This window comes from Nerophis lumbriciformis, linkage group LG06, assembly GCF_033978685.3.
Source record: "Nerophis lumbriciformis linkage group LG06, RoL_Nlum_v2.1, whole genome shotgun sequence".
NCBI lineage: Eukaryota > Metazoa > Chordata > Actinopteri > Syngnathiformes > Syngnathidae > Nerophis > Nerophis lumbriciformis.
The window spans coordinates 24,192,898-24,212,142 of record NC_084553.2 but is presented as its reverse complement, the minus strand read 5'-3'; the positions used below and the strand labels follow the sequence as shown (position 1 = coordinate 24,212,142).

General features: G+C 43.8%; 1 protein-coding gene across 1 annotated transcript in view; it reads left to right on the top strand.

The window, feature by feature from the left end:
• The window catches only part of pde3b (phosphodiesterase 3B), a 154,172-nt gene extending 135,837 nt beyond the window's left edge, over positions 1-18,335 (top strand). Inside the window, exons 13-16 of the mRNA XM_061963942.1 lie at positions 6,820-7,023; positions 7,141-7,302; positions 17,682-17,934; positions 18,002-18,335. Coding sequence (XP_061819926.1) covers positions 6,820-7,023; positions 7,141-7,302; positions 17,682-17,934; positions 18,002-18,201 — 819 coding nt within the window. The 3' untranslated portion in view covers positions 18,202-18,335. The remainder of the gene's footprint in view (positions 1-6,819; positions 7,024-7,140; positions 7,303-17,681; positions 17,935-18,001) is intronic.
• Positions 18,336-19,245: the final 910 nt, after the last annotated feature.

The following is a 19,245-nucleotide window of genomic DNA, read 5'->3' as shown; positions in this document are numbered from 1 at the left end:
TAAAAATAATGTTCAAAATATGAAACATTCTCATGCATTTTAATCCATGCGTTTTCTACCGCACCTGTTCAAGAAGTCGCATTAATGGTAAGAAGTATTTTATTTATTATTGGTTAGCTTCAGAATAACAATGGTATTAAAAAGAATAAGAGACTTATTACACTCTAAAAATGTTGGTCTTACTTAAAAATGCACGCATTTAGTTGTATTCAGTGTTAAAAAATATTATATGGCTCTCACGGAAATACATTAATATTTGGCTTTCACAGCTCTCTCAGCCAAAAAGTTTGCCGACCCCTGCCCTATAAAGAAATAATGTTAACTCAATAAAGTGTATTTCTTTTTTTAGCTTTAACTTTTCATTTTTTAGCATTGGAACCACATTTGCAAACAACTTTTCCCTTCATAGAATTTTCTTTCAATAAAGAAATAAAGTGCAAAAAAGTCAAAGCATCATAACAAACAGTTATGTCAAATAGCAGGAGAAGTGCACTTTTTGGAGAGCTGTATTATTTTCAGTTTTGTGCCCAAGGGACTGATTTTATTTTACACTATAATATTATTGATACACCTATAGTGATCACAGAGACAGGTTGTTTTTGTGTTACTGTATATATTTGTTTTTCTTAAAAATCCCACTTAATATACTTTGGGTAACAACAGTCAATATTTATTTATTTTTTTTATTTTTTAGGGGGGTAACAGTCAATATTTATTTATTTATTAGATTTTATTTTTTCTTATATAATAAAAGTCAGCTTTTATTAAACCAAATATTGTGTGTTTTTTTCCATATACAACAACCTATCTGGACTCGATAAGAGAATCGATTAGGAATCGGTTCGATATGAGGATTCGATAATAGGCTCGAACTCGATAATTTTTTTATCAAACATCATCCCTATCAACACCTATACACAGTATCATAACATGCTTGTTTAGCCACTATCAAAACAACTAGCCAGTCACCATGGATTTCATTTCAACCCACATTTCAAATGCATGATGCTGTGCTCATTCGAGTTGTTAGTGTTTTACCTTTCAAAGGACATGCTGTAATGCAGTGTAGTGTACCCAGATGTAAAACCTCTTTTGCACAATCAGCCTTTTCATATAAAGCGATAAAGGAAGGGAACGACCTCACAACAAACTAGAAAAGTCTAACAGATTACTCTTCATTCACAATTGAAGTTAAAAAGTGGCTTTGGAGCAATCAAACCTGCTCACACGGTCACTGAGGTGGGCACTATGATTGACATGTCAAATTCATGTGTATTATATTTATGCATGAGAACATTTTGTTGTAAACAGATGTGAACCAGAGCATGTATTGTGTGATGTATTGAGGTGTGGTTGTAATGTATAAGTATGTGTCAATAAAAGGGCATTTTATGACTTTTTTTTAATTTGATTACATGCTATAGTATAATTTTATTGTTATAATTTTATTTCATGATTTTTGTATCTCTTTAATTTAGGTAGCCAGGGACTGCAGATGGAAATGAGCTATTTAGCTATAATGTGGTGCAGAACAGATCTGTCTTTGAGCTTAATAGATAGATAGATAGATAGATAGATAGATAGATAGTACTTTGATTCCTTCAGGAGAGTTCCCTCAGGAAAATTAAAATTCCAGCAGCAGTGTACAGAATTGAGATCAAATTTAAAAAATAAAAAGTAAATAATGGGGGTATAAATGGAAACAAAATAGAAAAATATTACAATAGAATAAAAATAAAAAGCAACAATGAGAATACAAATATAACAGTAAAATAAGAATATAACAAGATAAACTAGGCAGTAGTGACCATGTTATGAAAAAGTATTGCACTGCTGTTTCTGTGCATTGTCCCTTCAAATAAAGACTAAACTAAACTAAACTCATTAAATAAATAGGAAAAAAAAACGTACCGGGTACTGCAGTGGCGGTAATGAAAAATACTTTGAATGGCGGTTGCCATTCTGTTGTGCTCAGATTTTAAATTTTAAACATAAATGAATGTATATCTTAGTTGTAACCAATGATAATAATAATCATCATAATCAAATTATTTTCACCCTCCAATTTAAGAAAAGCAACAATATATACTGTAGAATTTTTTCTTTTAATTGTGGACACATTGAATTTCCCAGGGACCCATTCAAAAAACTACCTTTGGGTTCTGGGGACTCACTACATTGAAAAACTTAACAACATAACAGCTTATTACTTTCTCCTTGATTCATTTCAAATGTTACCTCCGTTTGACTGAGTGCTGGATTCACTCCATAGAGAAGGCTGAATTGGCCATTCTAATGTACTAGAGCAATTTAACTTTGTGGAAAGTGGATTCTAATTTCATTTATCTTGGCAAAAGTATGCACCCTCTGCTCTACTGTCAGCAAGTTTTCACATAAATCCACTTGGAAGAATTATTAAAATGTGGTTGAAAGGGTGAAACATAGGCTAGCTAAAGAAGCACTCGTTACATTTTGGTCCAGTTTGTGGCATATATTTATAACAAAAACAATCTCTTTAGCAGCAACCTCTTTGTGATGTGAGAGGTAAAAGGGTCAGCTATGTGCTCCCGTTCCACTATTGGACTCAGGAAAGTGGGTAAAAGAAACAAAAGAAGAGACTGATAAAAGAAAAAAAAAGAGGAGACTCTGAACCTATTGATTGCTAAGGATGTTGACAAACATGTCTACCTTAAGTGGTCGAACGTGTCCCCAGTTTCTTGCTTTTTGCTTGGATTTCACCATTCATTGATTAAAGGGTCATCATTACCTTGTTTAGTTAGTGGCAGCTGCTTCAAAGGCATTTTACCACAATAGATTACATCACATTTGACCATACACGACCACAGCATTATGTATACCTAAGATCTTTATTAAAAATGGCCCTTTCACTGGGAAAAAGGCCTTTCTGCTTAGTTTTGACAGTTTAGAAAAATATTAATTTAACATGTTGTGTTTGTAGTTTGCAGGGTATAGAACTGTGTGGCTGTGAATTAATTGCAGGTTACATTATTCGCAGAAACAAATATGCCTTATGTGTACCTTCATTCTTAGAGGAATTAAAGTGTCTTGGCAGCTGCAACTCAGATGTTGTACACCAGTTCCATGCTCTGTAGTGAAGAAGTTATGTAAAAATGGCATTCCAGAGAGTAGCATTAAGTTGCTGTGCTCGCTCTGCAGTGTGAGCTACACTTCATCAGATTAGTTCTGCCCAGTCTGCCAAAATGGAAAAAATAATAATGACCATGGCCTTTGTCAAGCCTGCATTAGGGTATTATATACATCACTTATCCCCCAAAAAGTAAAACTCTCTTAACATTGTATTTGTTTTTTGGACCATCTTTAGCTTTGATTAGGTTTAATCGTCTCTACAAGCTTCAAACAATGTCAAAATATTTATTTCTATCCAGAGTTGCAATTATTTTCCGCCAATAACTTATATTGATGGCGGGAGTTTCAGACTGTGCAAAGTTTCTTCACTGTCCTTCCACTTTTTAATGATGTGTTTTAGAGGTTTTTACTCGAGTATTTTCATTGATTTCTTTTGACATTTTGTCACGATTAATACATGCCAATAATTTGACTTTTATAAGCAGATTACATTTTTTTTCTAATACCACAGGAAGTGTCCTTTGACATGGAAATACATTTTAAAATATTTGGCTTTCACGGCTCTCTCAGCCAAAAAGGTTCCCGACTCCTGGTGTAACCAATTATTTATGTTTAAGTTGTTTCTTATGGAGACATTTCTTTCAATATACAAACTAGTTTATTGACGAACCAATGGACACTTCCGACTTTTCCTGTAAGCCACTCCCCCTTGGTTACTGTTGTCATGCCCCACACGCTTTTGACAACATTTGCAAAGATCAGCCAAAACGTTCTTGTATTTCAGACAAAATTAGCATATCTTTTTCTCGAAGCTGAACATCTATCACATCGATCACTTAAGAGGGGGCTCAACTACTTTACCCAAATTTGTGTTTCAGAAGATGGAAATTACGATGTGCCTGTTGATGCAAAGTATGGTGGTCAATGCAGCAAAATTAGCCACCAATTAGACTCCACATTTAAATATTCCAGGAAAATAGAAGATTACTTATACTGTCATTGTTAATTACCGTAATTACCCTGATAGATAATTACTTTTTACTATTCATAAAAAAACTATGTTTCTTCAGGATACCTTTAACTACAAACATACTGGTATGCCTAAATTCATTGACGATCAAAACAACGACTAAATTGTGCAATCCTTTGTACTGTATTTATGGACGTAATACTCTAACTTTGGGATTTCCTGAATGTAAATTTTTCATTCAATTATTGAACTTACCCTCCAACAAACAACCATGTGCTTGTTGATATTCTTCTTACTTAGTTGAAAGTACACAAGCTAGCTTTGACCCAAAGAAGACATTTCGCGTAATTTGTCTTTGGTTTTAGGGAGTTTTGTTCCAACCAATCTCTCAGGATATTGTAAACCCACATACAAGTGACCAGTGCACAGCTAAGAATTTTTTTTTTTTTAAATAAACGGCAGTTCTACAGATTTTCAGTGCCTGTCTCAATGCTCACACGATAATGTTTGTGGCGCCAACTTGATTATAGTAGGCGGCCACTGTGAATTTCCGGCAATCCAATTGGTTAAAATACTCAAACTGATCGACAGTTCAAGTTCATAAATCAAGGTTCCACTGTATTTGTACAAATGAAGGCCTCCAACACAATAAATATATCAATCATATAATAGACGGCTGGTCCTGAATGTAGTTGAGTAAACAGGCTCCCTTAGCCACTATATGAGGTACATTATATAACTAATACTACACGTCCAGTGGGAAAAATTAGTATATGATCCTTATTTTGTAAGTGTACCCTCTTTTAAACATATAAATGGGACATATTTTCAATGGTAGGTTAATTTTAACAGATAGAATGTAAAAAAAAAACCCATTAAATCAAGGCCATTATTAATTATATTTGATTGGAGCCCCAGAACAAGAGAGAATGACTATTATCTTGTATTTCTTACATTTACAAATGATTGCACCAATAGTGGTGTCTTTCTCGCCAACCTTCTTGTTGTTGACCTTTGAGTCCATTCCAGTGTTGTGCTGGTCTGCAATTTTGTCCCTGACGTCTTGCTCATGTTGGTGGAAATGTTTCAAAGGAAGGGACTGATTTTCGTACGGATGTCTTTTATCGACATTCATTCATTCTTTCTTCTGGCTTGGCACATGGTGGAGGCGGTCATATTTTTTCTCCCGCTCTGTCTTTGTCACTCCTTGCTTGCTCTCTTGTTTTGTCCTGTTTGCACTTTTTAAGAGCCTCTTTCTCTGCGCTGTCCTCCGAAAATCTAAACACCAGACATGGAATTGATTAGCTGGACTCTCGACTCAATTGACAATATCTCCTCGATGAGGAAAATATGTTTTGGGGAGCCTGGCTGCCCTGGCGGAACTTGCTGCGGGGTACATGAGAGACTCCTGGAAGAAATGGAGATTAATGTGCTTTACGTCGGGGACGTGGAAGACATCTATTTGTAACCGTGATCGCAGGGCATCTGCTGATTGGGCTGGGTATAGCCCTGGTTTATCGTCAAATTCGGAAGACGATGGCAGGCATTCAAGGAGCCCAAATGCTGCCCGTCGAAATGTAAGGCATGGGTCGAGCTGTGAGATCATAGACTGTGGCGATTTTGAACTGAATCGTAAGTTAGATCACACCATGGAGAGGCTTACTGAAATGCAAAAATTGGCCCCATGGACGATTAAGAACAGACAAGCCATTAAAATGTCTGCTCGCTTGGAAAACAACAATCCTAATTTACGGTTTGACTCCCTCGCGTGGCCTTGATGCTGCTCACAACAGAAGAAGGCTGTTCTGTAAACATCCCCTGAGGACACCTCAGTGATGGACGCTCTATGCTCGCAGTGCCTGCAGAGCAACTCCAGGCCTATAGACACAACAACACTGCCCGATGGGCATATGCACACACCCCCACGCCTTCACCACCGCTTGAATCCCTTAGGAGTGATGGACGGCTGGGTAGCGCTTAGATAGCAGCAGCCTGCCTCCGTAGCCCCCACTCCCTCCCCTCTTTTTGTCTTGTGAATTCTTTGTAACTTGTTTATGTGTGTTATGGTTATTGAGGTTTCTTTTTCCTGGCCACAGTCTGGACCCCCTCCCCCAGGATTACAGCCTTAGACTGAACATTTTTTTACTCATCTCCCCCCCCCCAATGTTTACCTGTTTCCTACCTTTTTAAGTGGCGCTGGAAGTTGGCTGACCAATCAGCGGTCCTGTTCTGTCTCCCTGTAATGTTTGTCTGCTCTTGAGTGGGACTGTGGTGAAAACATAATTTCGATTTCTTGTATGTCTTGTACATGTTAAAAATTGACAATAAAGTTGACTGTTGACTGTTGAGATTAAGAGTACTACCTTGAAGGGACTGTAGTTGTGTGCTTCATGTTCATGGGCAAAAATGTATCTGTTGGTGGCTGTTTGCTTGCTGGTTTTGTTGGTTGGGGATCAACTAGTTATTTCCCTCAATCAAATACAAATGAGTTTCTTCAGTATTTTTTTAACATTCTGACAATACAACACACTAAACCTACCATAAAATACTGGACTGTTCATATCGTTGTCAGGCAGTAAACTTACAAAATCGGCACTGTACATATCCCACTGTACATATCATACACTGTGGCCATCTACTACCATGCATTTGGTAAATATAATCTGCATTTCTTTGCCAATGGGTTCATCTGCACAATGTTATTGACATCTCGTTGTCATCTTTTGTCGTGCCCAATGTAGGCGGTGTTGTACAACGACCGCTCCGTGTTGGAGAACCACCACGCTGCGTCAGCCTGGAGCCTCTACCTGTCCCGGCCGGAGTTCAACTTCCTAGTCAATCTGGATCATGTGGAGTTTAAGCGTTTTCGCTTCCTTGTCATTGAGGCCATTCTAGCCACAGACTTAAAGAAGCACTTTGACTTCCTGGCAGAGTTCAATTCCAAGGTCATTATTTGATCACAATTTGAAATGTACTTAAAACCATGAGGGGAATGTTGCATCATTATATCTGAGCAGTTGTATGGCTTATGCAGTATTATGTCCTGTCTCTGTGATTTGCAGGTCAATGATGTAAACAGTCCAGGAATTGACTGGACGAATGAGAATGACAGACTGCTGGTGTGCCAAATGTGTATCAAGTTGGCAGACATCAATGGACCAGCCAAAGTCCGCGACCTTCACCTGAAGTGGACGGAAGGCATTGTCAATGAGTTTTATGAGCAGGTAGACACTGCCCGCCATTAACTACACTTAGGGGCTGATTTACTAAGATCCAAACAACAATCAGTAAACAGCGTGTGCAACCTATAAAATAGCATGTACTATTAGTGGGCGTGTTGTGTGCGATTACTAAAATAGGCATGTGCAATTAAAAAGTGGTGCAGACCGCCTTATTTAAATTAAGATTTTACGTGTACTATACGGTGCACTCTCATTTACTGCACATTCATGTTATCATGCTACCACCATGTTTGCAGTTTTCAAACATGCAGGAGACATGTACCACTTTTTATGGGCATTTCAGAAGCGGTTCTGGAGTGCATCTACAATTAAACCCCTTTTTTTATTTGTTTGCTTATTGGTGAGAAGCTGTACTTAATCTGCTCAAGACGTAAACGAATGTATACTTTAAGAAGTTTTTTCATACAAGAAATATTTTTAATAATAAAAAATAAAAAAACATCTTTAAAAAAATATATTAAATGACACCAAAACGCATCAGTTGAATTAATTTTAATCAGCCCCTCAAGTCATCCAGCAGCTATAAAATTATAAAATAATGTTGCTGAAAAAGCGTTTTGTCAGATTTTTTATTCTGTCAGGTCAAAATGATGACACACACAGACAGAGGATTCTCGTCTGTCTGCAGCGCGAGCACAGATACTGTAGAAGTGTGTGTGTCAGTTTGCGTGTCCTTTTGACACTATTATTACATTATATAGCGCATGCTAAACAAATATACTTGCATTTTCTCCTCCCAGTATTGTGGGTGTTTTAAATATCAGCATATTTTGCATATTAATGAAGACAGACGCAAAATGGATTGTACGCGTTATTCTGCTCACTTATTAGACATAATCCACTTTGCACACGTTTAGTAGATCAGCTTTGTGTGTGCTATCAGCTTTGTACAGGTTTTAGTACACGCAACCCTTTAGTAAATCAGGCCCCTAGTTCCCAAAATTATAAGAGATATAGACCAGGGCTACCCAACTACCGACCAAGATTTGGCCCCCTGATTCAGTTCAAAACTTGGGAGAAAAAACTTTTTTCCTAAAAACACTTGAGTGCTCCTGTTGTATAGAGGAAGTTGGCAGGGACAACCTCTCTAAGAGAAGTGTACAATTTCTACATGAAACCATACTCGCATTAATGCTGACCATACTTGCCAACCTTGAGACCTTCAAATTCGGGAGATTGGGGGGGGGGTTAAGGGGGGAGGAGCATATTTATAGCTAGAATTCACTGAAATTCAAGTATTCCTTTTATATACAGGACTGTCTCAGAAAATTAGAATATTGTGATAAAGTCCTTTATTTTCTGTAATGCAACTAAAAACATGAAAATGTCATACATTCTGGATCAACTGAAATATTGTAAGCCTTTTATTATTTTAATATTGCTTACTATGGCATACAGCTTAAGAAAACTCAAAAATCCCATCTCAAAAAATTAGAGTATTTTCTCAGACTAAGTAAAAAAAAAAGATTTATAACAGCAAAACAAAATCAAACATTTGAAAATGTCAATTAATGCACTCAGTACTTGGTTGGGAATCCTTTTGCACGGATTACTGCACCAATGCGGCGTGGCATGGAGACAGTCAGCCTGTGGCATTGCTGAGGTGTTATGGATGCCCAGGATGCTTCAATAGCGGCCTTTAGCTCATTTGCATTATTGGGTCTGGTGTCTTTCAGCTTCTTCTTCACAATACCCCACAAATTATCTATGGGGTTCAGGTCAGGGGAGTTGGCAGGCCAATCGAGGACAGTAATGGTAATCTCCATAGAGCTTTTCAACAGATGGAAGCATGTAGCCGTATTCCCATAGTCAAGCCACTCCTGAACTCAAGACAACGGAAGAAGCGCCTGACTTGGGCTATGGAAAAGAAGCACTGGACAGTTGCAGAGTGGTCCAGAGTCCTGTTTTCAGACGAAAGCAAGTTTTGTATTTAATTTGGAAGTCAAGGTGCTAGAGTCTGGAGGAAGGGTCTCCCAAGACAAACAGGTCCTAGGTGAGGGATCAGACAAAGAGCAGCTCGAAGACTTCTATGGAAATGCAAGAACCGAGACTCAGATTTCCTTTGCCCGGACGCGGGTCACCGGGGCCCCCCTCCGGAGCCAGGCCCGGAGTTGGGGCACGATGGCGAGCGCCTGGTGGCCGGGCCTTTCCCCATGGGGCCCGGCCGGGCACAGCCCGAAGAGGCAACGTGGGTCCTCCCTCCAATGGGCTCACCACCCATAGCAGGGGCCATAGAGGTTGGGTGCAATGTGAGCTGGGCGGTAGCCGAAGGCAGGGCACTTGGCGGTCCGATCCTCGGCTACATAAGCTAGCTCTTGGGACGTGGAACGTCACCTCGCTGGGGGGGAAGGAGCCTGAGCTAGTGCGCGAGGTAGAGAAGTTCCGGTTGGATATAGTCGGACTCACCTCGACGCACAGCAAGGGCTCTGGAACCAGTTCTCTCGAGAGGGGCTGGACTCTCTTCCACTCTGGCGTTGCCAGCAGTGAGAGGCGACGGGCTGGGGTGGCAATTCTTGTTGCCCCCCGGCTCAGAGCCTGCATGTTGGAGTTCAACCCGGTGGACGAGAGGGTAGCTTCCCTCCGCCTTCGGGTGGGGGGACGGGTCCTGACTGTTGTTTGCGCTTACGCGCCAAACAGCAGCTCAGAGTACCCACCCTTTTTGGATTCACTCGAGGGAGTACTTGAGAGTGCTCCCCCGGGTGATTCCCTCGTTCTACTGGGGGACTTCAACGCTCATATTGGCAACGACAGTGAAACCTGGAGAGGCGTGATTGGGAAGAATGGCCGCCCGGATCTGAACCCAAGTGGTGTTTTGTTATTGGACTTTTGTGCCCGTCACGGATTGTCCATAACGAACACCATGTTCAAGCATAAGGGTGTCCATATGTGCACTTGGCACCAGGACACCCTAGGCCGCAGTTCTATGATCGACTTTGTAGTTGTGTCATCGGATTTGCGGCCTCATGTTTTGGACACTCGGGTGAAGAGAGGTGCGGAGCTTTCTACCGATCACCACCTGGTGGTGAGTTGGCTGCGATGGTGGGGGAGGATGCCAGACAGACCTGGCAGGCCCAAACGCATTGTGAGGGTTTGCTGGGAACGTCTGGCAGAGTCTCCTGTCAGAGAGAGTTTCAATTCCCACCTCCGGAAGAACTTTGAACATGTCACGAGGGAGGTGCTGGACATTGAGTCCGAGTGGACCATGTTCCGCACCTCTATTGTCGAGGCGGCTGATTGGAGCTGTGGCCGCAAGGTAGTTGGTGCCTGTCGTGGCGGTAATCCTAGAACCCGTTGGTGGACACCGGCGGTGAGGGATGCCGTCAAGCTGAAGAAGGAGTCCTATCGGGTTCTTTTGGCTCATGGGACTCCTGAGGCAGCGGACAGGTACCGACAGGCCAAGCGGTGTGCGGCTTCAGCGGTCGCGGAGGCAAAAACTCGGACATGGGAGGAGTTCGGGGAAGCCATGGAAAACGACTTCCGGATGGCTTCGAAGCGATTCTGGACCACCATCTGCCGCCTCAGGAAGGGGAAGCAGTGCACTACCAACACCGTGTATGGTGCGGATGGTGTTCTGCTGACCTCGACTGCAGAAGTTGTGGATCGGTGGAGGGAATACTTCGAAGACCTCCTCAATCCCACCAACACGTCTTCCTATGAGGAAGCAGTGCCTGGGGAATCTGTGGTGGGCTCTCCTATTTCTGGGGCTGAGGTTGCTGAGGTAGTTAAAAAGCTCCTCGGTGGCAAGGCCCCGGGGGTGGATGAGATCCGCCCGGAGTTCCTTAAGGCTCTGGATGCTGTAGGGCTGTCTTGGTTGACAAGACTCTGCAGCATCGCGTGGACATCGGGGGCAGTACCTCTGGATTGGCAGACCGGGGTGGTGGTTCCTCTCTTTAAAAAGGGGAACCGGAGGGTGTGTTCTAACTATCGTGGGATCACACTCCTCAGCCTTCCCGGTAAGGTCTATTCAGGTGTACTGGAGAGGAGGCTACGCCGGATAGTCGAACCTCGGATTCAGGAGGAACAGTGTGGTTTTCGTCCTGGTCGTGGAACTGTGGACCAGCTCTATACTCTCGGCAGGGTCCTTGAGGGTGCATGGGAGTTTGCCCAACCAGTCTACATGTGCTTTTGTGGACTTGGAGAAGGCATTCGACCGTGTCCCTCGGGAAGTCCTGTGGGGAGTGCTCAGAGAGTATGGGGTTTCGTACTGTCTGATTGTGGCGGTCCGCTCCCTGTATGATCAGTGTCAGAGCTTGGTTCGCATTGCCGGCAGTAAGTCGGACACGTTTCCGGTGAGGGTTGGACTCCGCCAAGGCTGCCCTTTGTCACCGATTCTGTTCATAACTTTTATGGACAGAATTTCTAGGCGCAGTCAAGGCGTTGAGGGGATCCGGTTTGGTGGCTGCAGGATTAGGTCTCTGCTTTTCGCAGATGATTTGGTCCTGATGGCTTCATCTGGCCAGGATCTTCAGCTCTCACTGGATCGGTTCGCAGCTGAGTGTGAAGCGACTGGGATGAGAATCAGCACCTCCAAGTCCGAGTCCATGGTTCTCGCCCGGAAAAGGGTGGAGTGCCATCTCCGGGTTGGGGAGGAGATCTTGCCCCAAGTGGAGGAGTTCAAGTACCTCGGAGTCTTGTTCACGAGTGAGGGAAGAGTGGATGGTGAGATCGACAGGCGGATCGGTGCGGCGTCTTCAGTAATGCGGACGCTGTATCGATCTGTTGTGGTGAAGAAGGAGCTGAGCCGGAAGGCAAAGCTCTCAATTTACCGGTCGATCTACGTTCCCATCCTCACCTATGGTCATGAGCTTTGGGTTATGACCGAAAGGACAAGATCACGGGTACAAGCGGCCGAAATTAGTTTCCTCCGCCGGGTGGCGGGGCTCTCCCTTAGAGATAGGGTGAGAAGCTCTGTCATCCGGGGGGAGCTCAAAGTAAAGCCGCTGCTCCTCCACATCGAGAGGAGCCAGATGAGGTGGTTCGGGCATCTGGTCAGGATGCCACCCGAGCACCTCCCTAAGGAGGTGTTTAGGGCACGTCCGACCGGTAGGAGGCCACGAGGAAGACCCAGGACACGTTGGGAAGACTATGTCTCCCGGCTGGCCTGGGAACGCCTCGGGAGCCCCCGGGAGGAGCTGGACGAAGTGGCTGGGGAGAGGGAAGTCTGGGCTTCCCTGCTTAGGCTGCTGCCCCCGCGACCCGACCTCGGATAAGCGGAAGAAGATGGATGGATGGATGGATATATACATATAAATAAAATAAATACTTGAATTTCAGTGTTTATTTATTAACACATATACACACAACACTCCTCTCCTCTCTACTCATTGTTGTATTTGAATGTGCAATGCTTTGCAGCCAGTAGCACAGCCTTTGAGGGAGCATAGGTATGGGCAGTGTAATATTCTGGGTAAGTGTCAATAACCAGGCGAGGTGATGAAGTTACGTCTCTTTACTTCATACTTCAGAACCGACTCCCACACTTTCCGTCAGGGTGCGCAATACAACATAAACCATTGGCCAACCAAAAAGTAACCACAGAACACTATACGGTATAGTGTTATGTGGTTACTTTTTGGTTGGCCAAGCAGACGTGACGACAGGCTGTCCTCACTCAGGTCCGCACGGACCTGGAGGGGGCGTGCCTTAAGTCCGGCTGGAAATCGGGAGAATGGTTGTCCCGGGAGATTTTCGGGAGAGGCACTGAAATTCGGGAGGGTTGGCAAGTATGATGCCGACTCCAGAGTGGTGATGGTTTTGGAGCTAGCAAAGCTAGGCTAAGCTATCCTGCATGGTAAGCGATGAAAATCAAAGAGTGAATGCTTTGAATGATTAAAAACATTTTTAGTTTGGAACGCATTCTAGTATAGGTTATCAAGTGAGGCGGTAAAAAGGATGAAAGTAGTCAGTAAATGGGGAAACGCAGGATATATCGTTGTGGCAACACGAGTGCTGTAACACATATCCAAATATACTATACTTCTGTGGACCAGTAGATAATGTTTTAATGATTTTAATCATGATTTAAAATACTAAACCCACTACCTTGTCCGAGATTTTGCGCCGCATGGCCCAAGTTGCCTAAAAAGCACTATAAAGTATAATCATGAATTTATTAAGATTATATGTAATAAAAAGCTTCATGTTATAAATGAACGAACAAACTTGTAGCAGATACCATGAATGCAATCTTACATCCATGACTTTAGCGAGTTCAACAAACGTTTTTTTCAATTACAATATTTCTTATCGGTGAAAGATACATCCTGTGGATGCGCTGGGACACATCATCAGTGATGTTGTTTCCTGGGATCATTGGGGGCTTCGGGTCTTTCAACATCAGACCGTCTCAGCCCAGGCGACCCGGCCATGGATGATCAATCCCCAGCCTGTGTCCCAGCAGCGTTTGCCCACAGTTCTGCTCTCTTAATCCAAAGCCATCTTGTGGATTTCTCTGCAGCTTCAGTTGTGGATCTGATAGCCTTCCGTTTTGCCTCCCCGACAAGTTCTAGCCGGGTGAGCACTTTGCAGAGTGACCGCCCTGCGAATCCCCGACAGCCCACCTCCAGAGACTCACATATTGTTTTCCATCCTTGCCTCCTACACTCTTCCTCCAGCTCCTGGTACTTGGCACGCTTCCTCTCATTGGCCTCGTCTACGCGTTCTTCCCATGGCACAGTTAGCTCCAGAATAATCAGCTGCTTGGTGGAATCTGAGACAATGACCATATCTGGGCGGAGCCTGGTTCATGTAATCCTAGAAGGGAACTTCAGTTGTCTGCCCAGGTCCACTTCCAGTTGCCAGTCGTTTGCAGAGGTGAGGAGGCAGGACTTTGTCCGTGGTGGTATGTTGGGCTTCTCTACAGCTCTGTGGAATGCGATGGTCTTTGGCTTGTGGGGGCCTTGGTGTTGATGGCGGTGGCGATGCTGTCAGCGACTGCCCTAAGCACCTGGTCGTGACGCCAGCGATAGCGCCCGTCTCTAAGAGCTTTTGGTCAGCTGCTAAGTACGTGTACCAGGGAGCCCCGTTCTGAGCAGCAGGGGCAGGATGATGTCTCCGTTATACCCCAGACATGGAGGTTTGCTGGGCTTGGGAGGACATCATACACAGTCCAAGCTCCTTGCTGCCTCATTCCCACCATCCTGCTAGCTCGTACTTCCTCCACACCTGCTCGCACTTCCTCCTGGATCAGATGATGACGCTCCTTGCTCTGGACCTTGTCAACTCTGGTTGACGGAAAGTAGCCAATGCCTGCACGCCCTGTTGCTATGGACCCCACCAGTGACTTCTGCCTCAGCCATGACTCAGCCACATCTATGGCTTTGCTTGCATTCCATTTCCTGCCTCTTTGCACCTGGATACCAGCTGATGCCACCTTTGGCTCTTTGGATTCTCTGTATTGCAATGCTTCCCGTGTTCTGGACACCATGAACTCTTCAGTGAGACCACTGATTGGGAGAAGCAGTATGTTGCTGGTTCCATACAGAGCAGAGCTGCTTAGGCTGCATGGTAGACTGAGCCATCTTTGCAGGTAGCTGCTGATCTTCATCTCAATGCCCTCGAATGTTGTTATCGGTACTGTGTACACTAGCAGAGGCCACAGGATCTGAGGCAGGATGGAATGCTGGTAAATCCAAGCCTTGAACCTCCCTGGCAGGACCAGTCTTGTCAACCCGGCTGAGCCAGTTCTCAAGTTCTTTTTTAGTACTTTGGATGAGGCAGAGTCTTTGAGGCTACAGTCAAAGTACTTCCCGAGGCTCTTGACTGGCTTTTCTTTGATGGATGGGATGATGGCTCCAGCCAGTGAGAAGCGGAACCTGTCCACTACATTCCCTCTCTTGAGCACTAGAGACCTTCATTTTGCTGGTTTAAAACTTATCCGAGCCCAGGTGATGAGCTTCTCTAGGCCTTGGAGAATCCACCTGCTGCCTGGTACGGACGTAGTGGTGACAGTCAGGTCGTCCATGAAGGCTTTGATTGGTGGCTGGCGTACTCCTGATGTTGTCAAAGGGCCCCTGCACTGTACCTCCGCTGACATGACTATCATGTTCATGGCGAGGGCGAAAAGGATGACTGAGATGGTGCAGCCGGTTATAATGCCTTTTTCAAGCCTATGCCAATCCGATGTACCTGATCCAGCGGTGAATCTTAGCCTGAAGTAACTGTAGTAATCCAGAATCAGGTCTGAAACTTTGCTGGAAACCTGATGTCGGTGGAGGGCAAGCTCAACAAGCCATATGCGTTGGCGAGATCAAGCCATAGCACAGTGAGGTCCACTTTCCTCTCACGTACCTCTCTGAGGAGTTACGACACCAGTGTGTTCCAGGCACTCCAGGGACTCCACCCTTCTGAACAGAGGTGTCAATGTAGCTGGTCTTCAGAAGGAACTCCGTTAGTCGTCGTGACAAGATGCTGAAGAAAATCTTGCCTTCTGTCAAATATAGCCATCATATCTCATGTGTTCATGAATTGCCTTATAGTGAGGAGTGAATAGATTTTCTCAAGCCAAACAAAACACTGAACTAATGACATAAACTATGGATTTAATGGCTTGTATTGATGTGCTGAAGATATTTTCTCAACAAAAACAATGAAGAAATGAAATTAACTATGGATGCTGTCGTATATTTTTGGAATGGATAATAATAATAATGATAATAATAATAATCTGTGTTGGCCCTGCGATGAGGTGGCGACTTGTCCAGGGTGTACCCCGATTGTAGCTGAGATAGGCTCCAGCGCCCCCAGCGACCCCGAAGGGAATAAGCCGTAGAAAATGGATGGATGGATGGATAATAATAATAATAATGGATTATATCTATGTAGCGCTTTTTCTAGACACTCAGAGCGCTTCACAGACAAATGAGAACCCACCATTCATTCACATCTGGTGGTGGTAAGCTACTTGGATAGCCACAGCTGCCCTGGGGTAGACTGATGGAAGCGTGGCGGCCAGTTTGCGCCTAAGGCCCCTCCGACCACCACCTGTCATTCATTCACCAGTGTGAGCGGCACTGGGGGCAAGGGTGAAGTTTCCTGCCCAAGGACACAACGGCAGCGATTTGGATGTCAAGAGGCGTGAAGCAAACCTGCAACCCTCAGGTTTCTGGCACGGCCGCTCTACCCACTACACCATGCCGCCCCCGATATGGTGTTGTAAAGATATTTTCTCAACAAAAACAATGAACTATTGATGCTTTGGTACAGTCATGAAAAAGAGTTGTGGCTTTCAGTTTATAGAATGTAATAGACAAAACCAGTGGTACATTTTCTTGCATTTTTACATAATTTGTATGCAGGAAATGCCTTCCAAAGAAATAATAAAATATCTTCAACCCTCCAAAATCCCCCCTTGAACCCTGGCTCAGTTCCTTTAATATTATTTTGTTTTACCTCACTTGGATCCCTGAATATACAAAATAGGACTAATAGTGAAGAGAGAAGTCCAGCCCCCTGACCCTTAGCATTCTGGAAATGTGGCCCCCAAAACAATCTAGTTCAATAGCCCTTATTTTGTATTGGGACAAACTTACGAGTTTGTCCAGCCCAATGCATACCCTTATCATTTTATGGAGGACAGCTTTGTAAGAAAAAGGTAAAGCAGGCTTTGGGACATATCTTAAATAAACTAAGTCAGCTTGTTAATTTTGCTCTTCAGTGAATATGCTAACCATGCATGATTCTGCTGCCAAAATGTGAGGGTATTGTGAGCAATATAACTCACTTAGCTAAGCTAATAAGTTTAACCTTTTTTGCCCTCTTCTTCCACTGTGAAGAGTATGTATATGGTTTTTGACATCCACTGTTTACACTGTTTATGTAAAAAGTGCGCTTCTTAGAGCTTGACACACAAAATTGCGAGCACTTTTAAATGGTCTAAATTCCAGCATTAGGGCTAGATTTTGGAAAAAGCATTTTCAATAGACAATTGTTGACTGCTGAGGCATATTTAAAGTTACTGTGAGGGCATTAAAGTACACTGACTGAGTTCTGAGGTGCAAGGATGGCAAGTAAAAGAGACTGGAAGCCTGTGTTCAGCTCAGCTTCTCAAGTGTGCAACTCCTTTGGTAAGGTCACTTTGAATACTTGCCAAAAGGGAAATAGTTAAATTTCACATGGAAAAAAATAAATAAATAAATAAATTAAACTTTTAGAAGTTTATAGGCTGTGTTACGTTTTGAGGCTCTATACTATTTTTCTTTAGGGCAAGAGGCAGCAAATGTCTCTTGATATCGGTTGCAGACCCCTTGTCCAAAGTGTGTTATTAATGTTCAACATTTCAAGTACAAGCTCATTTTTGGGGTGTCAAATTAAAAAACCCTTTCTATCCCATCAAGATGTACATTTTTTGTTTGAACTTGCAGGGCGATGAAGAAGGGAGGCTGGGATTACCCATCAGCCCCTTCATGGACCGCTCCTCCCCACAGTTGGCCAAGCTGCAGGAGTCCTTCATCACACACATAGTTGGACCACTCTGTAACTCCTACGACGCCGCAGGTTTACTCCCTGGCCGCTGGGTCCATGGAGACGGATCGGATGAAGATGACGAGGGGCGGGTTGACTCCGACACTGATGATGAGGAAGAGGATGAAGAGATGGAGGAAGATCTGCGGCCAAGTGAGTCTCCCGTCAAACTGTGTTTATGTCACAGTTAAACAACTCATCTGTATTTCTTGACTTGCAGAAAGGAGTAAGAGCCACCGGCAGTTATTTTGCAGCATCATGCAGCACCTGACCGAGAACCACAAAGTGTGGAAGAAGAAAATCGAAGAGGAAGATAAAGACAGAGATGGTGGCAAGCCGCCTGACGGCTCGCCGGCCAGCCTTCCCATTTCACCATCAGATGACATTCAGGTCATCCAGGAGGAGGAGGAAGGGGAGTAACGTGTGTCGCAGCGTGACACAAGGAATGAACACGTGTGGAGAAGAAGACGTTCTTTACCCAACAGCCTTGTACACACACACACACACACACACACACACACACACACACACACACACACACACACACACACACACACACACAGACATTAAATAGACATCCTCCCCTCACACAACCTTTACACACCTTGAACACTGTGCAGACACTTGGATGCTCAAAACAAACGGCCTTACCACTGTGAGCGGATCCTCACTGCAACAGTGAGAGCCCAACTCCTATGCACTTTGACCCTGTGGAGAGTCCCAGAGCAGCTCCAAGAAGAAGCACCAAGAGTGAGGTCCAGGGTGTTGGAGAAGAGCGTTGGAATGACCTCGGGTGCCTTGAATGCAAAGCGCTTACACCTCCCTTTCGGTACAAAACAAGTCCTATTTAAACAAAAACAAAGCAGGAGAGGTTGAGGATGAACCAAGCAAGCAAAAAGGATTGACCCCCTTTACCAAAGTGAACTGTTCAGATGTGGAAAGACCAAGCTAAGACTCTTTCAGCCTCAGCTTAGGGTTTATTTTTTTGAATTATAGAAATAAATATATATACATATACACACAGCAAAAATATCAACACATCTGCTTTTGCTCTCATTTTTTATGAGCTGAACTCAAAAATGAAAAGCAGTTTTTCTATGTACACAAAAGGCCTATTTCTCTCAAAATTGGCAACACTAAATTGGCCCTAATGTGTGAATGTTGTCTATCTGTGTTGGCCCTGCGATGAGGTGGCGACTAGTCCCGGGTGAACCCCGCATTCCGTCCGAGCGGAGCTGGGATAGGCTCAAGCACCCCTCACGACTCCGAGAGAGACAAACGGTAGAAAATTGATGGATGGACGGATGGATCACAATCGTCCCTCGCCACATTGCACTTCAGTTATTACAGCTTCGCCACATTGCAGAATATTTTGTTTTTTAAGCATATTCAACAACATTTTTGCCATGGATTAATAATTTTAAGTATTAAATGACTGAAGGAGTGAAAAACATCAATACTACA